Here is a 22,075-nt window from a genome sequence, read left to right as displayed (position 1 = left end):
ATCTGAATGCAAAGTGAGGACGTTGATGGATCCTAGGATAGCTTCCAAATACGGAAGACAAAGGCAAAGGAGAACGATACTCAACTGCAGCTAGGTTTAGGTTAATATCAGGAAGTAAATTCCCAAGTATAAAAAGTATATCGCTTACCATGGGGAGTTTTTAACTCACCCACCCCATCAGTAGCAAATGGTTTAGACCAATGGTTCTTTGACTTTTTCAAAGCAAGCCTTTCAAACCGATAACCGGGGGGGGGGGGGGGAAGGAGGTGTTTATGGTAACCCAAGGTCTCAGGTCTGGGAAGAGGCATATTTTTTAAAAAAAAAGCAAGCGTGAAAAGTGCAGGACCAAATGGATTAACAGCATACTGTAAAGTTATTAAGGGAAGCACGCTTGAAAGCAAAAAGCTCCAACGTTATTAGAAAGCGTAAGGACACACAGTCAATCTCTACCTCCATTAATGTACAGACTAAGGACAGAATCAAGGGACGCGGGTGGTGTTGTGGGTGAAACCTCAGCGCCTAGGACTTGCCGATCGTATGGTCGGCGGTTCGAATCCCCGTGGCGGGGTGCACTCCCGTCGTTCGGTCCCAGCGCCTGCCAACCTAGCAGTTCGAAAGCACCCCCGGGTGCAAGTAGATAAATAGGGACCGCTTACCAGCGGGAAGGTAAACGGCGTTCCATGTGCTGCGCTGGCTCGCCAGATGCAGCTTGTCATGCTGGCTACGTGACCCGGAAGTGTCTGCGGACAGCGCTGGCTCCCGGCCTATAGAGTGAGATGAGCGCACAACCCTAGACTCTGTCAAGACTGGCCCGTACGGGCAGGGGTACCTTTACTTTTTTAAGGACAGAATCAAGCCACTGCTTACGACATGGTGAATGCTTGAAAAACTCCCCATCACGAATGAGAGTCCACAACCAGGGTGTTAAGCCAAACATATCAACCCAAACGTACGATAAGAGCTCGGCTGCATCCGACCAAAGGCTCAGCCCACTTCCCTTCCCTTTACCTTCTATATAGCAGGTTGGGGAACCCCTTCCTGCAACCTTGATACTGCCTACAGCCATTTGAGCCTCTGGGTCTCGTCCTGCCCATCAGCTGTTCGGCAGGGAGCAGCAGGGAGGAAAATGAGGGCTTTGATGCTATGAGAAGTGTGCAATTGCAGCTCTTTTCTCCGCAAGAAGAGCAAAGCAGAGGGGAAATACGAGAACAGCCAGCGTGGTGGGGTAGTGCCATAGACTCATCCTCCTGACAACTGGGTCAATGGCACTTACCTTGACAACGTAGAGGCAGGGATTGGGCAGCAGTGGGGTCAAACCTGTACAGCTGCCCTTGTAAGCGTGCCAGATTGCTTCCACTGGTGCAGCCACATAGACCTAACCTCATGTTCACCCTGCCCCAACTACGTGCCATTCAGATTTAGTGGATTATGGTATGAGATTCTCTACCATACCCAAATCAGTGCTTATCTGAATCTTATATGGGGAAGTAAGTCCTCCGCTTGCCTTCAATATTTGTTGTGACCTTGGGTTGGTTTTATTAAAGCTGTTGCACTATTTTCTACTGTAATTTTAATTTCTTGTAGTAGTTTTTTTAACCGCCTTGTATTTTCTTTTTCTTTTTTTTTAATGGGAAGCAATATATTATAAGGGATGCAGGTGGCGCTGTGGGTTAAACCACAGAGCCTAGGGCTTGCTGATCAGAAGGTCAATGGTTCGAATCCCTGTGACGGGGTGAGCTCCCGTTGCTCAGTCCCTGCTCCTGCCAACCTAGCAGCTAGAAAGCACATCAAAGTGCAAGTAGATAAATAGGTACCGCTCCGGCGGGAAGGTAAATGGCGTTTCCATGTGCTGCTCTGGTTCGCCAGAAGCGGCTTAGTCATGCTGGCCACATGACCCGGAAGCTGTACGCCGGATCCCTCGGCCAATAAAGCGAGATGAGCACCGCAACCCCAGCGTCGGTCACGACTGGACCTAGTGGTCAGGGGTCCCTTTACCTTTAATATATTATAAATAAATAAATGTGGAAGTCAACCTTCAATCTTCCATCAATTAATGAAATGTATGTAGTTGTATGCCTCTCCACATGCTGTGCAACACTGGACAAGCTGGTGCTATTACAAGCTGGTGCTGCAATTTTGTTTTATCACAAACAAGAAACAAAGCTGCCTCCACAAATAGGTTATGGACAAAAAACCCCTCACCAGGCTGCAATAATTTGACAACACTGTCAACTAGATGCTCCGTAAAAATAGGGTGAATAGAAACTGGCAATTCTAGCTAGTTACGAAGCAGTTTGAGCCATTCCTCTCTTCATTCAATAGTCTAGTCCCAGGACTTTATGGCTCTATAATGGACGTTTGTGCTGTTCTGATCATTCCCATTATAGACATCTAAGAAATTACGTTCACCTAATGATTCAGCTATTGGTATCTGAATCCTAGAAACAAACTTCTTGTTTAATTTTGGCATGAAAAGGACACAGGAGCCACATTGATTCCCTTGAGCTAGTTACTCACATATCTTCTAGACAAAACCCCAGTGGGAAAAGGTCCCAGGGAACTGGGTTCTGTGTTGGAATAATGGAAGCATTTGGGCAGGGTGGACTGCATGTGTCACTCAGGCACAGTCCTGAGCCATGTGGAATCTTCTAACGGAAAAGTAGCTCACACTCAGCTAGAGCTATGTCTAAAGGGCACGCAAGTACTAACTGAACACTGGCAACACATCCTCTTTCTTTATTGGAAAACTTATGAACTGCCATGCTGAGTTACAACAAGGATCTGCCCAAAGCTCTGTTCTCTGTGATGTTCATTCCCTCTTAATCCAAGGAACTGGACAAGGATCCTCTGTGAAAACAGGACTAGTGCACACCCACAAAGATTACCTGCCCACAAACTTTATTTTAGTGCATCTCTCTGCACACAGCTGCCAGCCATCTGTATATCTGTGACATAAAAGCAAAAAAAAAACAAAAAACAAACCACCGCCCCCAGGAATTTATAAATTTACAAAACTCTTACTTATTCCTATTCTGCCTTTCTTCCATGATGGAACTTGTGATGTACAGTGGTGCCTCGCAAGACGAAATTAATTCGTTCTGCGAGTTTTTTCGTCTTGCAAATTTTTCGTCTTGCGAAGCATGGTTACCCTGGGTATTAACATTTTTAAGAAAAAGGAAACAAACTCGCAAGACGTTTTCATCTTGCGAAGCAAGCCCATAGGGAAATTCGTCTTGCGAAGCAACTCAAAAAACGAAAAACTCTTTCGTCTTGCGCGTTTTTCGTCTTGCGAGGCATTCGTCTTGCGAGGTACCACTGTAGAAGTATTTCCCATGTAGTTTCCTATCTAGGCACTGACCAGACCCACTTAACTTCAGCAAACAGCATCATATGTCTTCAGACCATACCCTGCAAATAACGCCTCTAGCAGTTACATTTTGAGTCCCCTACATGCAGAGGGAATTCTAAGCACTTAGGACAAAACTCCAATGACTGTAGCACCACAACAGGAGGCTATCATTGACAGGACAAACCAGTCCTTAAATAGAAACCACAGTGAAATGGAACTTTTCTGCAATGGGATAGTATGGCAATGAACTCTTTTATGCGCATCTAAGGTGAGAAGCAATACATACAATGCTTAGTGTGTGACTATAGAAACTCCACCATTATAACTACACTTTCAGGCAACCAAGTAGAGAGGCCGAGGCATCTTCTAAAGTTACATACACAACTATTTTCTAAATGAAAGTCAATGCAGTGCTATTTTAAAAGGCCAATTTTGGCTAATGGGCATCCATAGCGTTTTGTAACAATGGATTCCTTGGCTTTATTATGCATTATGTGCTTACTTCAGAAGGCTCCCTCGTGGCAAACCTGAACTACACTCACCTTCCAAGGAAAGCAGTTACCCCAGTGTAACATTTACATCTTTACCCTGCCTCCTTGGAGTTATGCAACTGCAGAAGTAAACGTGTCATGCAAACATTCCAGAGCAGATGGAAGCCTTGAGAGGGAAAAGCCACCATTCACTGAAGAGAATTCATCCTCAGTTGAAAGCTGCTCAAGGAGACCAGCTGGCTTCCACAGTTTAGCCATCGGGGCCGTCTAAACAGAACGGACGATTCAGCTCTGCTTGGTGTTTTCTCAGGAATGAGTTCAGAAGATAGCTGCTGCAACAGAGCTACAGAGCTCTGCCTATGGTCATGACCACATATAGGGTTGCTATACGTCCGGGAATTCCTAGGTATGTCCTCTTTTGGGGGTCCTACATGCCCATCCGGGGGGGATTTTAAATTTTAAAGCAAATGTCCTGGTTTTAAAAAAATAAAATAAAATTGTGAACGGGTGGCTCTGGCATGGGTTCAGGGCTATCACTTTTTGTCTGGGTTTTTACCTCTTGAAATATGGCAACCCTTGTCTGATCTCAGAAGCGCTGCCTAGTACTTCTAATTTCTGCTTCATCACTGTTCACTGCATCAAACATAACCCATAACCTAAAAAACAGGTTAAGGGTTCTAGCTGGAGTGACATCCCCTGCTGGAGCAATGCCCCTACCTGTAACAGCTCCCACAATCTGCGAGTCATGTTGCAGAAAAAGTCTGCAATATCCTTACACTATCACAGATCCCTCTTCAAGCCTAGAAAGCTACTGCCTTTTAGTAGAAAGGCAAGTAAGGAAGTTTATTGTGGAGTGGCACATTTGGGGGAATCAACCTTATTGCCTGGACTTCCCTAAGGCAGCCGACCTCCTACGTCAATATAGGTAGTGTTATGCTACTTTAAGAAGTGAGGAGGCGATCATAAGCATCCACAGGGAACATGAATCGGGAGGCAGATCAAATCAACTCTTATTTTTTTTTATCTATACCCTGTGAGCGTTTGCCAGCCATGTGTTACATGGAACTGGGGAACAGCTTTTGGTGGAAATCAAACATTCGACTCTTTTTTGAGGTCTGTGTCTGTTCACATGCTTTTGTACTAGAACTCCATCGTATAACACATTATGGCAATATTATAGCTTCCTGGGAGTGAGAAATTCTCACTGTTTTGGAATTCAAGCCCAGATATACGGTGAAGTTTCCAGATTTCAGGTACAGCAAGAGAGAAACAGGGCCAGTGTGCAGAATCCCCTCTAGGCTCAAAGAATTAAGAACATTAGCACATTAAAAGTAGAACACAGTGGCTTCAGAAGCCCTTGAAGTTCCATTCACTTTTGAAATAAGGGCTTTCCCCCCCCAAGTGACAAAACTTAGGGAATAAAACCTTCAGAAGTAGTCCAATTATTTTAAACATGCATCGCCTCCCAACCTCTGCATGATGATGTTTACATGCATCCTTTTGCAATAGTTAAGACAGATCAGCATTTTTTTTTTTTTTTAAGGAAAGCAATAACTGAAAAGCTTCAGTGAAAAGAAACCCAGCTGGACCTTTGCATATCTCCTTTTTGCTCCAGACTGTGTCCACATCTCGGAAATGAGAAAGTCTTATCAGGTTAATGCAGACCTTTTCCTTAGAGTTACTGTTGCTCCCTACAAGATACTTCCAACTGGGAAATATCAGCCGCACCGGGCAAATTTCAGTCTTGCAGGATCTGTTGTGTTTTCTGCTAGAACCCCCCAGGTTCACCAACTGGAGCCAGGTACAAGAGAGAAGCACTTATAAGCTACCAGAGATCTGACAGTAGATCCTACCTTCCGCTTACAGTTTTAACTCTTTCTTGCTGAGAAAGAAGTGAACACAATGCAAGGTATTGCCCCAGGGCTACAAATCACCCAGGCCAGAAGTTTTCAACCTTTGAGTCCACAGCTCCCTTGACCAACCACATTCTTTCTGCAGCACTTCTGTGGGGCTCAGGAGCCCAGTTATGTCACCCCTTGCCTGCAGAGCCAGCAGCCCCTCACCCCCTGTGGAGTGTTCCCTCAGCCTCCTCTCCTCTCCCCTCTCCTTGGGAGTCCTCTGGGCAGCCGCCGCCACCGCCCCTGGTCTCTGAGCTTCCCCCACTCTGCCCCAAAGAGAGGTGCCTCCTCACACTGCCCCCCAAGGGCCTGGGAAGAGGATGCCCCCAGCCTTAGTGGCCTAACAGAGACTGGTCAAAGGTGAACATGAGGCCAACACCTTACCTTGGGAGGCAGCAGGGGCAGCAGCGGGCGCTGTTAGGCCTGCATGGCGGAAAGGCTCCCCTTCAGCAGGCCTTGCACACAGCAAGCACAAGAAAGGCCAGTGCAGCGCCTGCCCACCCGGCCTCCCACTTGTCCGTCTGTGCCCAACAGCAAGTACTGGTGGACTGGCTGCCTGGGCTCCCTTGCCCACTTACTTGCTTACTCCAGGGCTGCGTCAGCTCCTGGCAATCAGCACTCCCTGGCCAGCCCCAGAGGCACCAGAAGCTTGCAGCCAGGGCTGCTACAACAAACAGCTATGCAAGCCTTGGGGAGGCAGAAATGTGAGAGGGCATCAGAGGAGGGAAGAAAGGAAGGAAAGGGGGGCAGAGGTCAGTGTGGCCTGCAGCACCCCTGACCATCATTCAAGGCACGCCAGGGTGTCACGGCACACTGGTTGAAAACCACTGACCCAGGCTATTGTACCAGTGCAACAGCTCAGGGTAACCCTGAACTGTATTTTTTAAAATGTGATGCGAATACACACACACACACAATAGAAGTAGACATGCTATGTGGGCAGAGGGGTTGCATGGCAACAATACAGACAGTCTTATACATCAACAAAGTCCAGGATCTTCTTGCACTGGCACGGCAATATGACAAAAAAAAACCCCACAGCATTTAACTGAAAAATTGCATGCGTTCTGAAGCTCTCACATGCACCTCAGGATACCAAGCAGGAACAGGGATACTGACTACCATGCACTGGAGCAAGTGTTGACACAGCAGCAGCTCTTGCGAGTGTCAAACAACAGAGGCGAACATCAATCATATAAGGAGATGGAATTCAGCAAGTCTGATCAACCTTTTAAGATGCTGCTCTGCATCTAAAAAAAAAAACAAGGTCAGAAGGGAAACATTTTCAGGTTTCCCGATATTATCATCACTGAAGCACACAGCGACCTAACATTCCAAACAAATTACTCAGCATTACCTGGAAGACAGATAGGACAGCAAAGCAATGCACGTTATTAACCTCCAATGAATCTGTTGGGGAGCAACTGTTGTTGGGCAGTGTGGGGACACACTGCTTCTGATACAGTGCTTGTGGGAGTGGTTGGGCCCGTGAGTCTGCATGATGAAAATGTTAACACCAAATTATAGGTCACATTTATTTAAAATAATTTATGCTATGCTATAACCATGCTCTTAGGTTGGCAGTTTACTACAAATATTGAAACAACTTAAAAGGTACATTGAATTTTATTTTATTTTTAATGCTTACGATCAGCATAAACACCACATCTCAGACAGAACTACATTAAAGCCACAATCTATGAAAAGGCCTGGGGAAATAAAATGTGTTTGCCTAGCAAGGTAACTACTAGGCAAGCCTCTTTGGACAAGGCTTTCCGCAGCCAGGGTGCCACCAACCAAAAGGCCCTTTATCTAGTAGTCAGCCCACTAAGACCCCCCAGAGAAGGGCTTTTGTTGAAGATTTTAAAGTTAGGGTATGTGCATATGGAGACCAGGGATTCTTCTGGTACACTGGTCCCAAGCCACAAAGGTCTAAATCGGCAGATTGAATTTGGCCTGGAAACAAACTGAGAAGCGCATGGGAAATTACCAGTGTGATATTCTCATACTACCCAGTTCCAGCAATCATGTACACAACTCTATGAACTTCCTGGACTATACTCAAAGGCTCCTCCACACAAAATGTGTTACAGTAGACCAAACAGGAGCTTTGATAACTGAAGCCAAGCTAACCCTGTCTCCGTAGAGTCATAGTTGATACACAAGCCTACCTTGGCAAAACCAAGCCAAATAAGGAACCTGAGCTTTCCAATGGAAAAAAAGGATCAAGGTGCAGCCTTGAGGACTCAAGTAGTTATTACTCCAGCACTACATTCTAAAATAGCTCGTCTGCATAGGAATTCTGTAACTTAGGCAACCTACCTAGAAGCATACCATGGTTGACGGTATCGATATCTGCTGAGACATCCAGGAGAAATAGGACACACACAGCATTTCTTTCCCAGCAATGGTCCTCCCACAGGTAACTATACCATGTTCTGCGTCAAAACTAAGCCTGAAATTATTTAGAAGTATGAGTCTTATCTAAGAATGCCTGGCGCTGACCAAGAACTAACTGCTTGAGCACCTTGCCCAGGAAGGGAATGTTAAACACCAGCCAGTAGCTTTTTCAAACCTTCAAGGTCCAATACAGGTTTCTACAGATGTGGTCATACCACAGCCTCCTTAAAGCCCACATGGGCCACCATGTCTCTCAATGGACATAACTGGACACCCCCCTTCTACTATATTTAATAAGCTGAGACAGACAAGAATAAAGCAAACAGGTGGTTGGCTGAAGTTGGCCAACTTGTATAACTGAGTCATTCAACAGAATAATCCAGATGGTGCCTTGGCTGCCTCCATTGATTGATCTGCATTGCGGTGGATAGGAGGAATGCCCTATAAACATCTCTTTGTCAATTAGATTTGGGAATGCTGAGAATGCCAGAAGCTGCGTGACACACCCCTGCCCGACTCTCCAATAGGTCAGGACTAAGACTTCGAACATTATGTCTGTCACCTACTAAGTTGTAGGTTTACTTTCCTAACAAAAACTGTAATATAAGATGATGTGGATTGCCTTCAGATATTTCGTATCCTCTGTCCTCTGGATTAACATATTTTTTCATTTGTGCTTTGATGTTTGTGATCAAATAAACTAGACCCATTCTTCTTCATCAGCGATTACAATGAGGTCCCTAAGCGACTGCAAAAGTTAAACATTCTTTAAAGTGTTAATGGCATCACTGTGATTACCGGACAAAGCAAAGCTGTAATTTTTAATTTCATTTATATATATTTTTTCTTCTTCTTCTTCTTTGTGATCCACCTTGAATTTTTATAAGGAAAGGCACCACGCAAATATTTTAAATAAATAATAAACAATCTTAACATATGGCAAGTTGCAGTAGACACTTCCCAGACTGCTACAAGGAAATTGCTTTGCAGAAATTCAAGAACCAAAGATGAACTCAATGAGCCCTGACCATTGGATTAGACTGGAACAGGTCATAATAATCTTAGAAAATAGGTAATACTTTTTCAGCCTGGATGTTTCTGCTCAATCTATATCATATGTCTTCAGTAAAGCAATTCCAGAATAACTTCAGGTAGGCTGTTTGGGCAGTAAATTACCATCCCTTAAAGATTTGTGCCATTTTGACAAGATTTATCTAGACGGCATCTATCTGCCGCTAAAACCCACTATGCTTTTAAAAACTAAAATGAGTGATTATTTGTGTGTTCCCGTTTCATCTGCATAGTTCACACTGTGACAGAAAAAGCCTGCTCCCGTGCCCCTCCATTTTCTGCAAGTGAAGGATAGCATGTATGCAAACAGCTCCTGAAAACACAAACCTCAGGAAATGTGCTGTCTGGCAGGAAATTTGGAAAATCCCAGTGATATATATTTATGTCTACCCAGGGGGTGCCTTGTATCCCCTCTTGCCTCCAAAAGGTGTCAATCCCCTTTACCTGCTGAATATGAACATTGTCAAAAGGAGCAGGTGCTACTCAAACCAACCTGGAAGAGTCCCTAAAAGTGAGCTGAGCTTTGCAGCTTTCGTCCCTGTCTGAAAGGATAAAGGGTCCGTTCCATCCTTTATCCTCATCTATCAGGAAACCTTGCAACTAACCAACTGCACTCTGTTACATGTGAATAGGCTGAGACATCTACTTGTAAGTTCCTAGGTCAGTACTAGGATTTCCTAGGTCAGCACAAGTTTCTTTTCCAGCATGTTGGTAAGGTCCCACCAGGAGTCTCAGATTTGAACAAAACTGGAGAACGGCACAAGCAAATGTACAAGTATCTCTTGCACACTTCTTGGGTGGGGAAACTTAAAAAAAACCACAAGGTGCATACACAGCTATTTCCCCTTTTGTCATTATAGGATCAACAAATCTGAAGGCAGGGACAAACGGAAAAGGGAATGTCTACTGGTATGTATGGGAAAGCCCCAAATTTCCTACTCCTTATACACAAATTCAAATACTGGGCTAAAAAAGGTAAAGGACCCCTGACAGTTAAGTCCAGTTGTGAATGACTCTGGGGTTGTGGCACTCATCTTGCTTTACTGGTCGAGGGAGCCGACGTTTGTCCGCGGACAGTTTTTCCGGGTCATGTGGCCAGCATAACTAAGCCGCGTCTGGCTACTCTGGTCTAATTCGAACAGGGGAATTGTGGAAACGTAGCTTAATAATGTTCATATATGGACAAGCCCTGAAAGGTCATCAGAAACCCTCAATCCTGCATTTGATTCTATGCATGTAAGTGTTGTTGGTTTTTTTAGAAACTAACTAACTAACATACTCACAAGTGGGCACAGGCTCAAGGCCTTTGTGGGTAAAATCCTATACCCACTAGTCTGAGAATTAGCCTCACTGTATTCAGTGGGACTTCCTTCTAAGTAGACATGTATAGTATGACACTATCATGATGGTTATGTTGGATGTCGTATAACAAGGCACATCACCTAAGCCTTCAAGTGCCTTTGGGAACCCTTTTCTCATTTTTTCCTAATCCAACACTTGACCAAGAATCATTTCTGAACAATGAATGGCTTTGTTTAATTGTCTTCACAAGGATGATGGGAAATGTCAGGTACTCATGGAATATTAAGATTTGCTGCCCAAGTTGTCAAACTTGTTTTATCTAAAAAGGCACAATGATCTTTAAGGTTAGCACCTGACAGTTTACTATATATTTTTGCTGAGGTCTCTGATGTTAACAGCAGTGCCATCGCGGACTGAATTTGGGGGGATGTGGGGGAGAGAAGAGACTGAATTTCACCAAACAATATTAATTTGAATCCAGATATTCAAGTAATATATTTGATGTGAAACACTGTGTTAACCAAAAATGTCCTATTAATCTGTAATGTACAAATTCTTACAGAGCAGAACTGAATAAAAATCATTATATAAGGATTTTTTTTTAACAGTGAGGCAGGATTGTAGGTTTCAGCTGAAGTTCAAATAAAAATCTGCAACCATCAACATATTTAAAAACAATCAAATCACAAGAATCTGGGGGTTAATTTATGTTTCAGTTTATGTGCATATTTATGTTATCATTTTCTTACATGATCTGTTTTGTCAACACTTAATTGAAAGCCTCAGTAAACAAACATTTCTTAAAAAAAAGACAAAAGGAACATTCATACAGAGAAACAGTCTATGTGGATGTTACAACTACAGCCCATCAGTACAGTGGTACCTCGGGTTACATACGCTTGAGGTTACAGACGCTTGAGGTTACAGACTCCGCTAACCCAGAAATAGTACCTCGGGTTAAGAATTTTGCTTCAGGATGAGAACAGAAATCATGCTCTGGCGGCGCGACAGCAGCAGGAGGCCCCATTAGCTAAAGTGGTGCTTCAGGTTAAGAACAGTTTAAGGTTAAGAACGGACCTCCGGAACGAATTAAGTACTTAACCCGAGGTACCACTGTAAATCTATTTAAAAATCCTGGGCAAGTAAAAAGGTCTTCGATGACAAAAAAAAACCAAACAAAAAAACCATAAGAATACCAAGCAAGCCTCTCCACTTGTGACCAAGTGAAGATGCCTGGGCATCAGGATGGTGCTTGACATCTCCACCATCTGGAGATGCATGCCTGGGAATCACTGGATCTTGACTGTTTTCACACACTAATACCCCATCCTGTAGAGATCTATCAGTTATATTTTTTCTGCACAATTGGAATGAATTTCAGGAACCAAAAAGCTTTTTTGTGCAGTCTGAGCAGGAGCTGTGAACAACGTTATAGTTAATTGTTGTAGCTTGTCTTCACTTAACTCACCCCACTGTCCTGCTCACAGTTGTGACGAATATCCCTACGTTATGAATGGCCCATGTCACCATTAAGAAAAACAGGTAGAAATAAGTGTGGGTGTGTGGGTGTGTATGCAGACTGTCCCTGGATCCAGTGACTTTTCTTCTTTAAGTTCTCAAAGTTCTTAACCTAGCTCAAGATGGTCATCTGAACTAGCCAGATGTCACAGTCAGTCCGTCATTTGAAAAATAAGGGTTTAGAGCCATATTGCCCAAAAATGGCAACTAGACATTCTGTTTTGATGACTGTAACCTTGGTTTAAGAAGCCATTTGGCGCCTAGCTTATATATCTGTGTTTCTAACCCTGCTTTAAAATCAATGCTTTTATTATAGTTTTCCAACGTTGGCTCTTTCCTTATATTGTGCTGTTCCAAATAACAACCAGAGTTACGAAACCAGCCCATACTGTGGGCTCAAGCGAATAAGTCATGGGTAGGCAAACTAAGGCCTGGGGGCCGGATCCGGCCCAATCGCCTTCAAATTCCGGCCTGCAGACGGTCCGGGAATCAGCATGTTTTTACATGAGTAGAATGTGTCCTTTTATTTAAAATGCATCACTTGGTTACATGTGGGGCATAGGAATTTGTTCATTTTTTTCTTCAAAATATAGTCCGGCCCCTGACAAGGTCTGAGGGACAGTGGACCGCCCCCCTGGTGAAAAAGTTTGCTGACCCCCTGGAATAGGTCATCAAGGGGTTTCTTTTTGTTACAACAAATCCAATGTTATCAGGTCTCATGAGTAACAAAAATTATACAAACACCAAAAAAAACCCTAAAATAAAAATCAGAAAATGTATCAGTAGCACATAATGGATATGCAGCAATTGCAGTTTTCAGGGTAAGTATGACAGACAAAATTCTACGCATGACATTTCTTCAAAACAGCTTACTCTTACCAAGTCTTTTTTGTTTGTTTAGTTCTGCCTTAAAGAGAAGACAGACCTGACATTCTCAGGCAGGTCACAGTGGGTTCTTCACCCACAAGGTGAACTTGGAGCCACAACACATGTTACAGACATAAAGAAAATATAACAAACGCAAAGGAAGTCTGTCAATCCAATCTTGCCCCACTTCTTGCGCTGCATATAGCCACCTGCCATTTATTAAACCAGCATATATTTGTGTATACACACACCCTAAAGTTCAATCATAATGATAATAAATGTTCCACTGCGAGCAAAATGCACTCCACAGCTGGATTCAGATGCTGAAACTGTCCAGGAATGAGCAATTATTTTAGTAGGTTAGCCCTGGAATATAACATATAATGCAGGTCTCAAAACAGATTGAGGGTATTTTTTAAAAACCAAAAGGCAGGGAAAGGGCAAGAAACCCTTTCCCAACCTCTATCGTATGCTGCCAGCCAGTGTGATGGAAAGACAAGGTAATTAGCAAACAAGGCAAAAAAAAAAAAAAAAAAAAAAGAAGGCAACATTTAAGTGCCCAATTCTCATTAAGAGACACTGGACAATCATAAGTCTCCAACCAGGGATCTCACAGAAGGGGTGGGGATGGATGGACATTTGGCAAGACTAGCACCCGAAATTTGCTAGTAGCCAGCAATTAGCTCCATAAGGCTTACAGAGTTAAGGGAAGATTTAGTAAGATCCATAAAGGCTTTACTGTTTTCCCCCAACCCATTGTTTCCATGAGCAGCCGTTTATTTTCCTCTGTAAAGACTTGTTTTCCACTCTTGCTGCAAATAGAAGTTAGTCAGATGAACCAACCATTTGAAGCAAAGGGGAAGAAGGGAGGGGGGGTGGAAGAGAAAGAGGCTGGATTGTTTGAAACATTTGAAAAGCCAGCCTGGAAGAAACCCATTTGTATTTTTAAACAAACAACAAAAAGCTAATGTAGCTATCAAACTGGCAGCGCATTAAACACCAAAGAAAATGTTTTCCTGGCGATCAGTGTGTGTGCTGACACTAAATGGCTTCTGGCGGTGGCACAGAGAAAACTCCATGAAAAACTGGGGAAGCCTGTGCAAAGGGGCAAGACGGAGACACAGCAATCAGAAAAGGAAAACCTATACAGCATCATATCTTTCTCGCGGCTGCTGGGTTGCAAATGTTTTGGAGCACATTTGCAAACAAGATGGGAGGGAGTCAATGGTTTCGTGGAGATCTTTGATTAACACACATACCACGGGGGGGGCATTTCAAGTTTATGTGGGTCAACAGTTAATGTTTAGGCTCCCCAGAAGTTGCAGAGGAGGATCACATTAGTACAGGAGTAGGCATCAGATGCTAAACTATTACTGTCTCCCACCTGCCTCAAGCCACGAGCAATAGTCAGAAGGCTGAGAATCTCAAACTTTCATTAAAACATATTTGCAGGCCTCATGCATGAATACACAGGGGCTAAGACCTGGCCACAGTGATCCATGCGACGGTCACCTCCAGGCTTGACTACTGTAATTTGCTCTATGCGGGGCTGCCCTTGAAGCTGTCCCAGTAACTCCAGCGGGTGCAGAATGCTGCAGCGAGGCTCCTCACAGGGTCTCTGCCATGGGAGCATATTCACCCAGCGCTTTTCCAGCTGCACTGGCTCCCGGTGGAGTACAGGGTCAGATTTAAGGTGCTGGTTTTGACCTTCAAAGCCCTTCGCAGCCTAGGACCCTCGTACCTACGGGTCCGCCTCTTCTGGTATGCCCCACGGAGGACCTTAAGGTCCATAAATAGCAACACCCTAGAGGTCCCAGGCCCTAAGGAAGTTAGATTAGCCTCAACCAGAGCCAGGGCCTTCTCAACACTGGCTCCAGCCTGATGGAACGCTCTTTCTCATGAGACCAGGGCCCTGCAGGATCTGATTTCTTTCTGCAGGGCCTGTAAGACAGAGTAGTTCCACCTGGCCTTTGGCTTAGAATCAGTTTGATTCCCTCCCCCTCTTTCTTTTTCCTTTCTCCTCCTGTGAAGAGCCTGTATCCTAATGTTTTAATGTTATATTTTAATCTTGTTTTTAAAATTGTATTTAAACAACTTGTTTTTATTATTGGTTGTTCGCTGCCTTGAGCCTGGTCTTGGCTTGGGGAGGGCAGGGTATAAATAATTTTATTATTATTATTATTATTATTATTAAGAAAACCTTCCCAAAGCCCTGCCCGTTTCATGATTTCAAAGAACTGGATCAGTTTTGAACATTTTAGTTACCCGTTTGGCTGGACGGAAGTCAAGACTTATCTATGCTATACGGGATCTGGTCATAGCCGTAGGAATGCAAAATGATGCAGGCATTCTAAGCAAAGTTAAGCATTACTAATTGCGTGCTTATCTTTCCCGTGTTAATTACTGTAAACTTGAAATGCGTATGAGCAGTGGCCCCCTGGTTCACAATATGTTTCTGATGCAGCACACACTGGGTATCTGCTCCTCCATCAGCACACCACCAGCTTGTTTTACGGTTATGCATCTTCTACACTCCCACACTTTAATATTAAAAGTATTTAACATTTCAATTTAGCATTTCCTACATGCTCATTCCAACAGAACTCTTGATATCTCCCTTAGGCCTATCTTTGCAGGCTAATGCACTTTAATTTTGTTCTGTAGAAGAAATTTACATACAAATTCCCTCAAACAGCTTCCACCAGGGAGCTGCTTTTTTCAAACAACTAAGCGCATATGACAACATGTTTCGGTCCTTCTGAAGGAAGTTAAAGACTTGCGATGAAGATGCCGCCAATAATAATTGACTTGTGGACCATCGCCAAGATCCAAACACCAGTATTACTTCATGTAGGAAGATTCATGCTCCCTGTCAACTTGATTTTGCAGAACAATTCTCAGAAAGATTGCAACAGAAAGAGGCAGAAAAATTTCTGACCTTCCCTATTTCCCATGCTACCCTCACCTCCCCTAGGAGCCAAAACTTCTGCCACAGAAATAGGGAAGAGACATTATGAGGAGTAGATTTACAAGGGACCAAGAGAGAGTAGCAGGTAGCCATAAAAGAAATGGTGATTGTTTTCCGCCCTAGTGTATATAATAAATCAGAAGTCAATGAACTTTTTCAGACATTGGAATCGAAAGGTCTAACACTGTACCACATTTTATTAGCTAGTGGATTGTTCCTGTGAGGATTCCCAGGCAAATCTCTAGTGGTGATGGACAGGGGAATTCCATGTCAGCAATTCGGGGAAAGAAACTTCAGCTCAAGAGAATTTTCATCCCCAGGAATGTGGGCAAACAATTCTCCTGTTAGTACAATTTGCTCATCAAATTTGTATGGTAATCACATAGGAATAATCCTCCAGCAGACAAAACGTTGTGAAACTGTGCAGTGCAATTTACGATCACAAACTAATTATCATATGGGCAATTATTTGAGTGCTCATCAATACAGTATTACAAAGACACAAGTTTTTTAAAAAGAACACACCAAAAAAGCCCCACACAGTTACTTCTTCAGCACATGTCTGGAGTGAGTCACAAAAGTTAGTCCAACATTTGCCCACCAACCCAAGACAGAGTAGCGCTTACCATTAAAAGTAAAGGTGTATACCACTTCTGAACACTGATATTTTTACAAGTACTAATGAAATCCAACTAATGTTGCTCATGAAAGGCACACAGTCGTTCCAGATTGAAAAGGTCCACAGTAACTCAGCTTCTCTCTCTTGCCTGCCACAGAGCTCACCCTGACACTTTACGCCTCTCTCCCGGCAACTGAACTCAGATAACCTCCATCTCGCAGGGTGGAAGGCCAAATACTTGTGACCCTATAATTCTATTACGTACAGGCTTCCCCTGGCTAAATCAATTTCAAAAAGAAATTTGTATCCCTCTTGGGGAAAAGGGTTAACTGCTAGGCACTATTACCATCAGCTATAAATGGCGACACATATAGAGAGCTGTGGTGAACCACTTTCATTCCACAAGTGGAGTCATAGAGATCTAACCAACAACAGTCACAGAGCAAAGTCCACCACCAAATATAACATTTGCTATCTCCCACAGATCACTAGGGTGTCAGGCTGGCAACTGCCATATACTTATAGAGTGCTTTGGAAAGATGAAAAATGTTTCCTGTACAATACAATAGCCTAGTTCGCATGCAACAAACGAGTCTAGCTTGTGAAGCGTAAATCCAGACTCCTAGAGGCTTATTCCACTCCAAAAGCCCTGCAAGTGGAAGCCAAAGTTGGTCCTTCTTTGGAATGAAAGAAGGTTGCAGTAGCTGGGTTCTCACGTCGTGAGAAGCCAGACTCTAGTTTGTTTCCTCCCATATGGAGCAAAGTCAGCAATGGGGAGGAGCAAAGTGCTGGTGTAAATTAAACCATGGTTTGTTTTATAAACCATGGTTTAACATTACATGCAAATTAGTTCAATATGTACTGTCTTGTCACCCCAAGAAATGAGAGAGGTATGCTGAGTTAACCTTTAAAAGAGACTTTAAAAAGACTTGATCTAAGGGCATAGAAAGAATGGTGCTCACATTATGGAAAGCCCTTCTAGTAAAGCAGGGGTGGAGAACCATATTTCTGTCTCCAGGACTATGTACCAGTGATAGGCATGTCTAGAAGCAAAAGTAGTATGGCCAGACCCAAAACTGGGGGAGCAACAAATGTGACTTATTTGTATACAATAAGCTACACTCCAGCCACGCAAAAAAAAAGGGTTCTACATATCTAAGCAAGCAAGAGCCACTATAACAACTAAAGGACACACCTGAGATGGGCTTGAAGCAGTGCTAGTGACGGGTACAGTCTGAGGGGAGCCCTCAAGACCAGGTAGGGAGGCCCCAAGTCCTGAGACTTCTCTTCCCTGAAGTAAATGCTTGCCAGGGTCATAGCAAGAATACATGTCAACATGGTTGTGCATAGGAAACATGAGAAGCTTTAGATATTTTAAGATTCTGCACTATTTTATTTTTTGATATTTTGAGACACAACCCACTCTGAGTCTCCAAGGTGAGCTGTATATGCATCCAGATAAACTAACAGGAATAACTTCTGGGACAAGGGATTTCAGTCAAGGAGTCTGATCCAAACAGGAAAATTAATCATTTGGCTGATCTTCTCAGTAAAAGAAAAACGTCAGGAGGCTACAACTAACTTGAGTCAAAAGTCTTGCTGAGCTTTTGCTTGGATCTATGACAGTTCCCTGTTCCACTTTTTAAGCTTACCTTCTCCTATGAACTAGAGTAATACAACAACATTGCTAAATAGTGTGAAAAGAATAAGAGGCAACTGAAAGACTCACCTTCATGGTCAAGTCTGCCCTATGTAGCCTTAGTCCAGGCCACCAAAAGACTAAATAAGAAGTTTGCTACATAATGTTAATGGCTGAGGCAGATCTAAACAACTCTTACCATTAAAGAGCAGGTACCAGGAATAGTTCTCTATGATTTTTTGCCATACTGGTAGGCTATTCAGTCTGAGGGAGGTTCTGACAAAACGTCCTGGGGTGATCTTGAGACCACAAAAAGGAAACAAGGTTGGAAGTGGTTGTTGAAGCACATACAGTCCAAACCATTTTAAAACAGGAAGCTGAAATACAAGAGAAAAGGCCACTTTCTTCTGCTGCTCAACAGCCTGCCTTCAAGGTGTGGTGGCAAAGGCCACACCATCCATTTATCGTGATTACAGATTTTTAACTTGTCAAAGCATAATCAGTACTATTCATAAGAAACAAAGCTTTCACCTTAGATAAGCCTAGAATACAATAGCAGAGGAAGTGTTATGGTTTCACATGGTTGTTAGCAACGAAGTAGTCCATGGAGAACCGGTGTAGCATAGCAGCTTGGAGAATGAACTAGGAATCAGGATGTGTCTGGTTCAAATCCCTCCTTTGCCATGAACTAAATAGGTTGCCTGAGGCAAGCTATTTTCTCTCAGCCTTACAATTGCTAATACAATAATCACACTGTCCCTACCCTACATGGTTGTTGTACGGATAACAAGTTAACGTATGTGAATGATTTAGAACAATCTCATTATATAAATGCTAAGCATCATAGTTCTTTGTATGCATGACTGCAAGCTCTAACCTTGGAAGTGAGTCATTTAAAAACAGTGGGATTTACTAAGAATTAGCCACATATAAGACCGGAAGAATAGACCTGACAGAGAGAATCCCAAAGCTTATCATAAAGTCTTGCAGTAACAAGTAATGTCCACATTTGATTGTCAAAGAAACTCAGTGAGATGAGTTTACACAATACACTGTGATAGTTAAGAACAAATATGAAACACTAGCATCTTGAAGTGGGCAACAAGAACATTGTTCCTTTTAGACAAAGGAACTACCATGGCTTAGAAAGTGGCATGGTTTCTAATGCACAGTTCGCCTGGGCTACCCCTGCACTTTACACCATTTGAATAAGTCAGCAGAGAAGTTCGTCTTGAAACCTAACAACCAGTTTGGGGATAAAAAGCCTATCCACAAAGCCGGTGCCAGCTCATGTGACTTAAATGCACCAAACTAAGAAACTTGAAACCTTCTTAAGATTCACTGGCCTGATACATGTCTAGCAGCATTAAACATATGCTAGAGAATGAATGAAGTCCTGCCTTTATCTGATGAGCCTCAACTGACTTGGAAAGAACATTTTGCCCCATGAATAACGCTTTCAGGTGTATATTGTTGCATTCATGACAATGAGAGTCAGCTTGGTTCTGAGACTCTGCTAGGTGGGATCCAATAACTCAACATTACACATCTCCCAACAAACACTGGCTATTTAGAGAATTTGCCACTTCATAAATATAAAGAAGCAATAGAAAATTAAGGCTGATAATCCAAATGCATGCCAGGAAAAGCATGGCAGACACCTTTCCAACATAACCTTGTTAATATCACACTGAAAATGTCAGAAACTCTTGCACAACTGTGTCATACTTAATAAAACTCCAACTATATTTTTAAGGAACCTCATACACACAGAGAAGAGAGCATGTGGAACAAATTGTCCTACTCTAGCACACCCAGCTGTCTTAAGTATAGTTCCACCTTCTCAAACTCCACACCTCCTCTATTCATTGCAGATGCAAAAGCAGCCAAATTTGGGAGCTAGGCAAGCTGGAATTCAGTCCTTCATTTCCAGAACATGATGCCCATTACAGCTTACCAGTATTTCTCTTAGCATGATACTATGGTGGTTTGAATAAAGAAAACAGTACTCCAAAAATGTAAATCCTGATATATTAGTGTAGAAGAAACTCAACTAAAGCAAAACAGTGAAAATGATCTTTTCATACTATAAGCCTAAAAGTTTCCACATTTCCCCAAGCAAAGGAGTGTTTTTTGTTTCAGTTTTAGACTGCATTTTTAGGGGAGATACTCACATTCCTGTTACTTTTCTCTTGCTCTCTCACACATACAACCACCCAGGAAAAAATATACTAGTCTCATTGCACAAGGGAAATATTAAAAGTTTAATTTAGCAAGAGCTGGAAATGGGAAGTGATTGGAATTTAGACTAACCAGGCTACTAGCAAAGCTTATCATCAAGAGAAGGTTTGTTTCCTTTCAGAGGTAACCACAGATAACCAGGCTTCTAAGTCTTCATTCAGATTCTTCTCTGCAAGAAGTATGCAGTCAGAAGAGTACAGTAAACAAGCATGCTCCCAAATCTATCAATTCCTCCTTCACCTTCGATTACTGATGCATAATAAGGGATGCATTAGAGGAGGCAACTACACTCAACGCTGTACAACGCTGTACTTTTCTCCCAGGGAGAAAAGTACCTTTTGCTAAAGACTTCATGGCAGCCCATCAGAATACAACACTCACAACCTGTGTGTGTGTGTGTGTGTGTGTGTGGCCAGGACCATGTGCGTGGATAAAAAACAGATGCACGCGCAATGCGGAGCCAAACCTATTCAAAACCTGAATGATGGGATTCAAATCCATAGCCTGGCACAAGACAAGAGCCTGCATTTCGTTGCTGTTTCCAGCATGTTCAGAGTAACACTGCCCTGAAGTGACAGGTACCTCTCCTTCCTTGCGTCCCACTTCTTCTCCAACCCGTATGGCAGACACCATCCCGAAACAACCGCCTCCAGTCAGTCCCCGCCACTCAGGACGCAGCTGAACTTCTAAGTGCTCCTAGCCCAGGGGCTCGACTTCCTCGCCGGGCCCTTCTTGAAAAGCCTCTATTATTAGCTCCTGCAAAGGCGCAGCCCAAGTTTGCGCCTCTCTCCCTGCAGCCAGCTGTTCCTTAGTTACCACCTCTTCTCGCACAGAGCTGCTCCTGACAGAGCGCCGCACACTTTCCCCCTCTGCCCACAGAGGAATCTCCTCGCTCCCCTCGGAGCCCTCGGCGCCTTCACCCCAACTCCTTCCCCCTCGCCTTGCCTCACCCTCCGCTATCCGACTCCCCACTTCCAGAGACACCTCCCGCCTCAGCCCCGCTTTGCTCGTTGTTCCCTCCCGGCCCCCGTCCGCCCGCCCGCCCCTCTCTTTCCTCACCTGACTCGGGGGGGCTCCAGACCCAGCCGCCTCGCCGTGGGGAGGGCCCCCCCGGCCCAGCCGCTGGGAGGGGGGTGGGGGGCGCTGGAGGGGGGCTCAATGGCTCCGCGACGGCGGCTCCATCCACAGCGCCTTCACCTGAGGAGGGACCGAGCCCCCCTCCCCTCCCCGAGCCACTTCCGGTCCCTCTGCTAGGCGACAGGCGCGGGGAGATGAGCGTCGAGAGGCTCGAGTGGTGGTCAAAGAAAGCGCCCAGGGCATCATCATTCCGTCAGGGGGTGGTGGGAGAGGGAGCGCGTCGAGCGCATCGAGCGAAGGCTTTAGAGGCTAGGCAAGGGGGAGTGGGTAGAGAGCCGAGCGTGTCGATACGGGAACTGATGGGGGGGGAAGGGTCGTCGCTGGGGGAGGCGGCGGCGAGGAGGGAAGCAGGCCGAGCACGGAGACGCCTGGATAGAAGTAGGGACGATCCGAACGCCGGGCGTATCGATGGCGGTCTCAGGAGGAGAGGGAGCAGGGGGCACAAGCTGAACGCCGAGAACATCGGCTCAGAGCGCTGGCGAAGGGGAGATACTGGGGGGGGGGGGGTGTCGGGGCGTGTCTGTCTGGGAGTCCGAATATTCGCCGATCGGGGGACCCCCTCAAGTTGCTCCCCA

General features: G+C 44.3%; 1 protein-coding gene across 8 annotated transcripts in view; it reads right to left on the bottom strand.

The window, feature by feature from the left end:
• The window catches only part of IKZF4 (IKAROS family zinc finger 4), an 86,978-nt gene extending 65,421 nt beyond the window's left edge, over positions 1-21,557 (bottom strand). For 4 of the 8 annotated variants that reach the window (XR_013982678.1, XM_080994654.1, XM_080994655.1 and 1 more), the window contains exon 1: positions 18,322-18,428. Coding sequence is in view for 6 of the 8 variants with exons in the window: in XM_080994654.1 (XP_080850780.1) it covers positions 18,322-18,324 (3 nt within the window). In the remaining 2 variants the exon portion in view is untranslated. Of the gene's footprint in view, positions 1-18,321; positions 18,430-21,422 lie in introns of those variants that run through there. The other 4 variants (XM_080994657.1, XM_080994656.1, XM_080994653.1 and 1 more) reach the window with 4 other exon arrangements.
• Between the last annotated feature and the right edge of the window lie 518 nt (positions 21,558-22,075).

Source organism: Podarcis pityusensis (genome assembly GCF_964106645.2).
Source record: "Podarcis pityusensis genome assembly, chromosome: 2".
Lineage (NCBI taxonomy): Eukaryota > Metazoa > Chordata > Lepidosauria > Squamata > Lacertidae > Podarcis > Podarcis pityusensis.
This window is presented reverse-complemented; position numbering and strand designations above follow the sequence as displayed.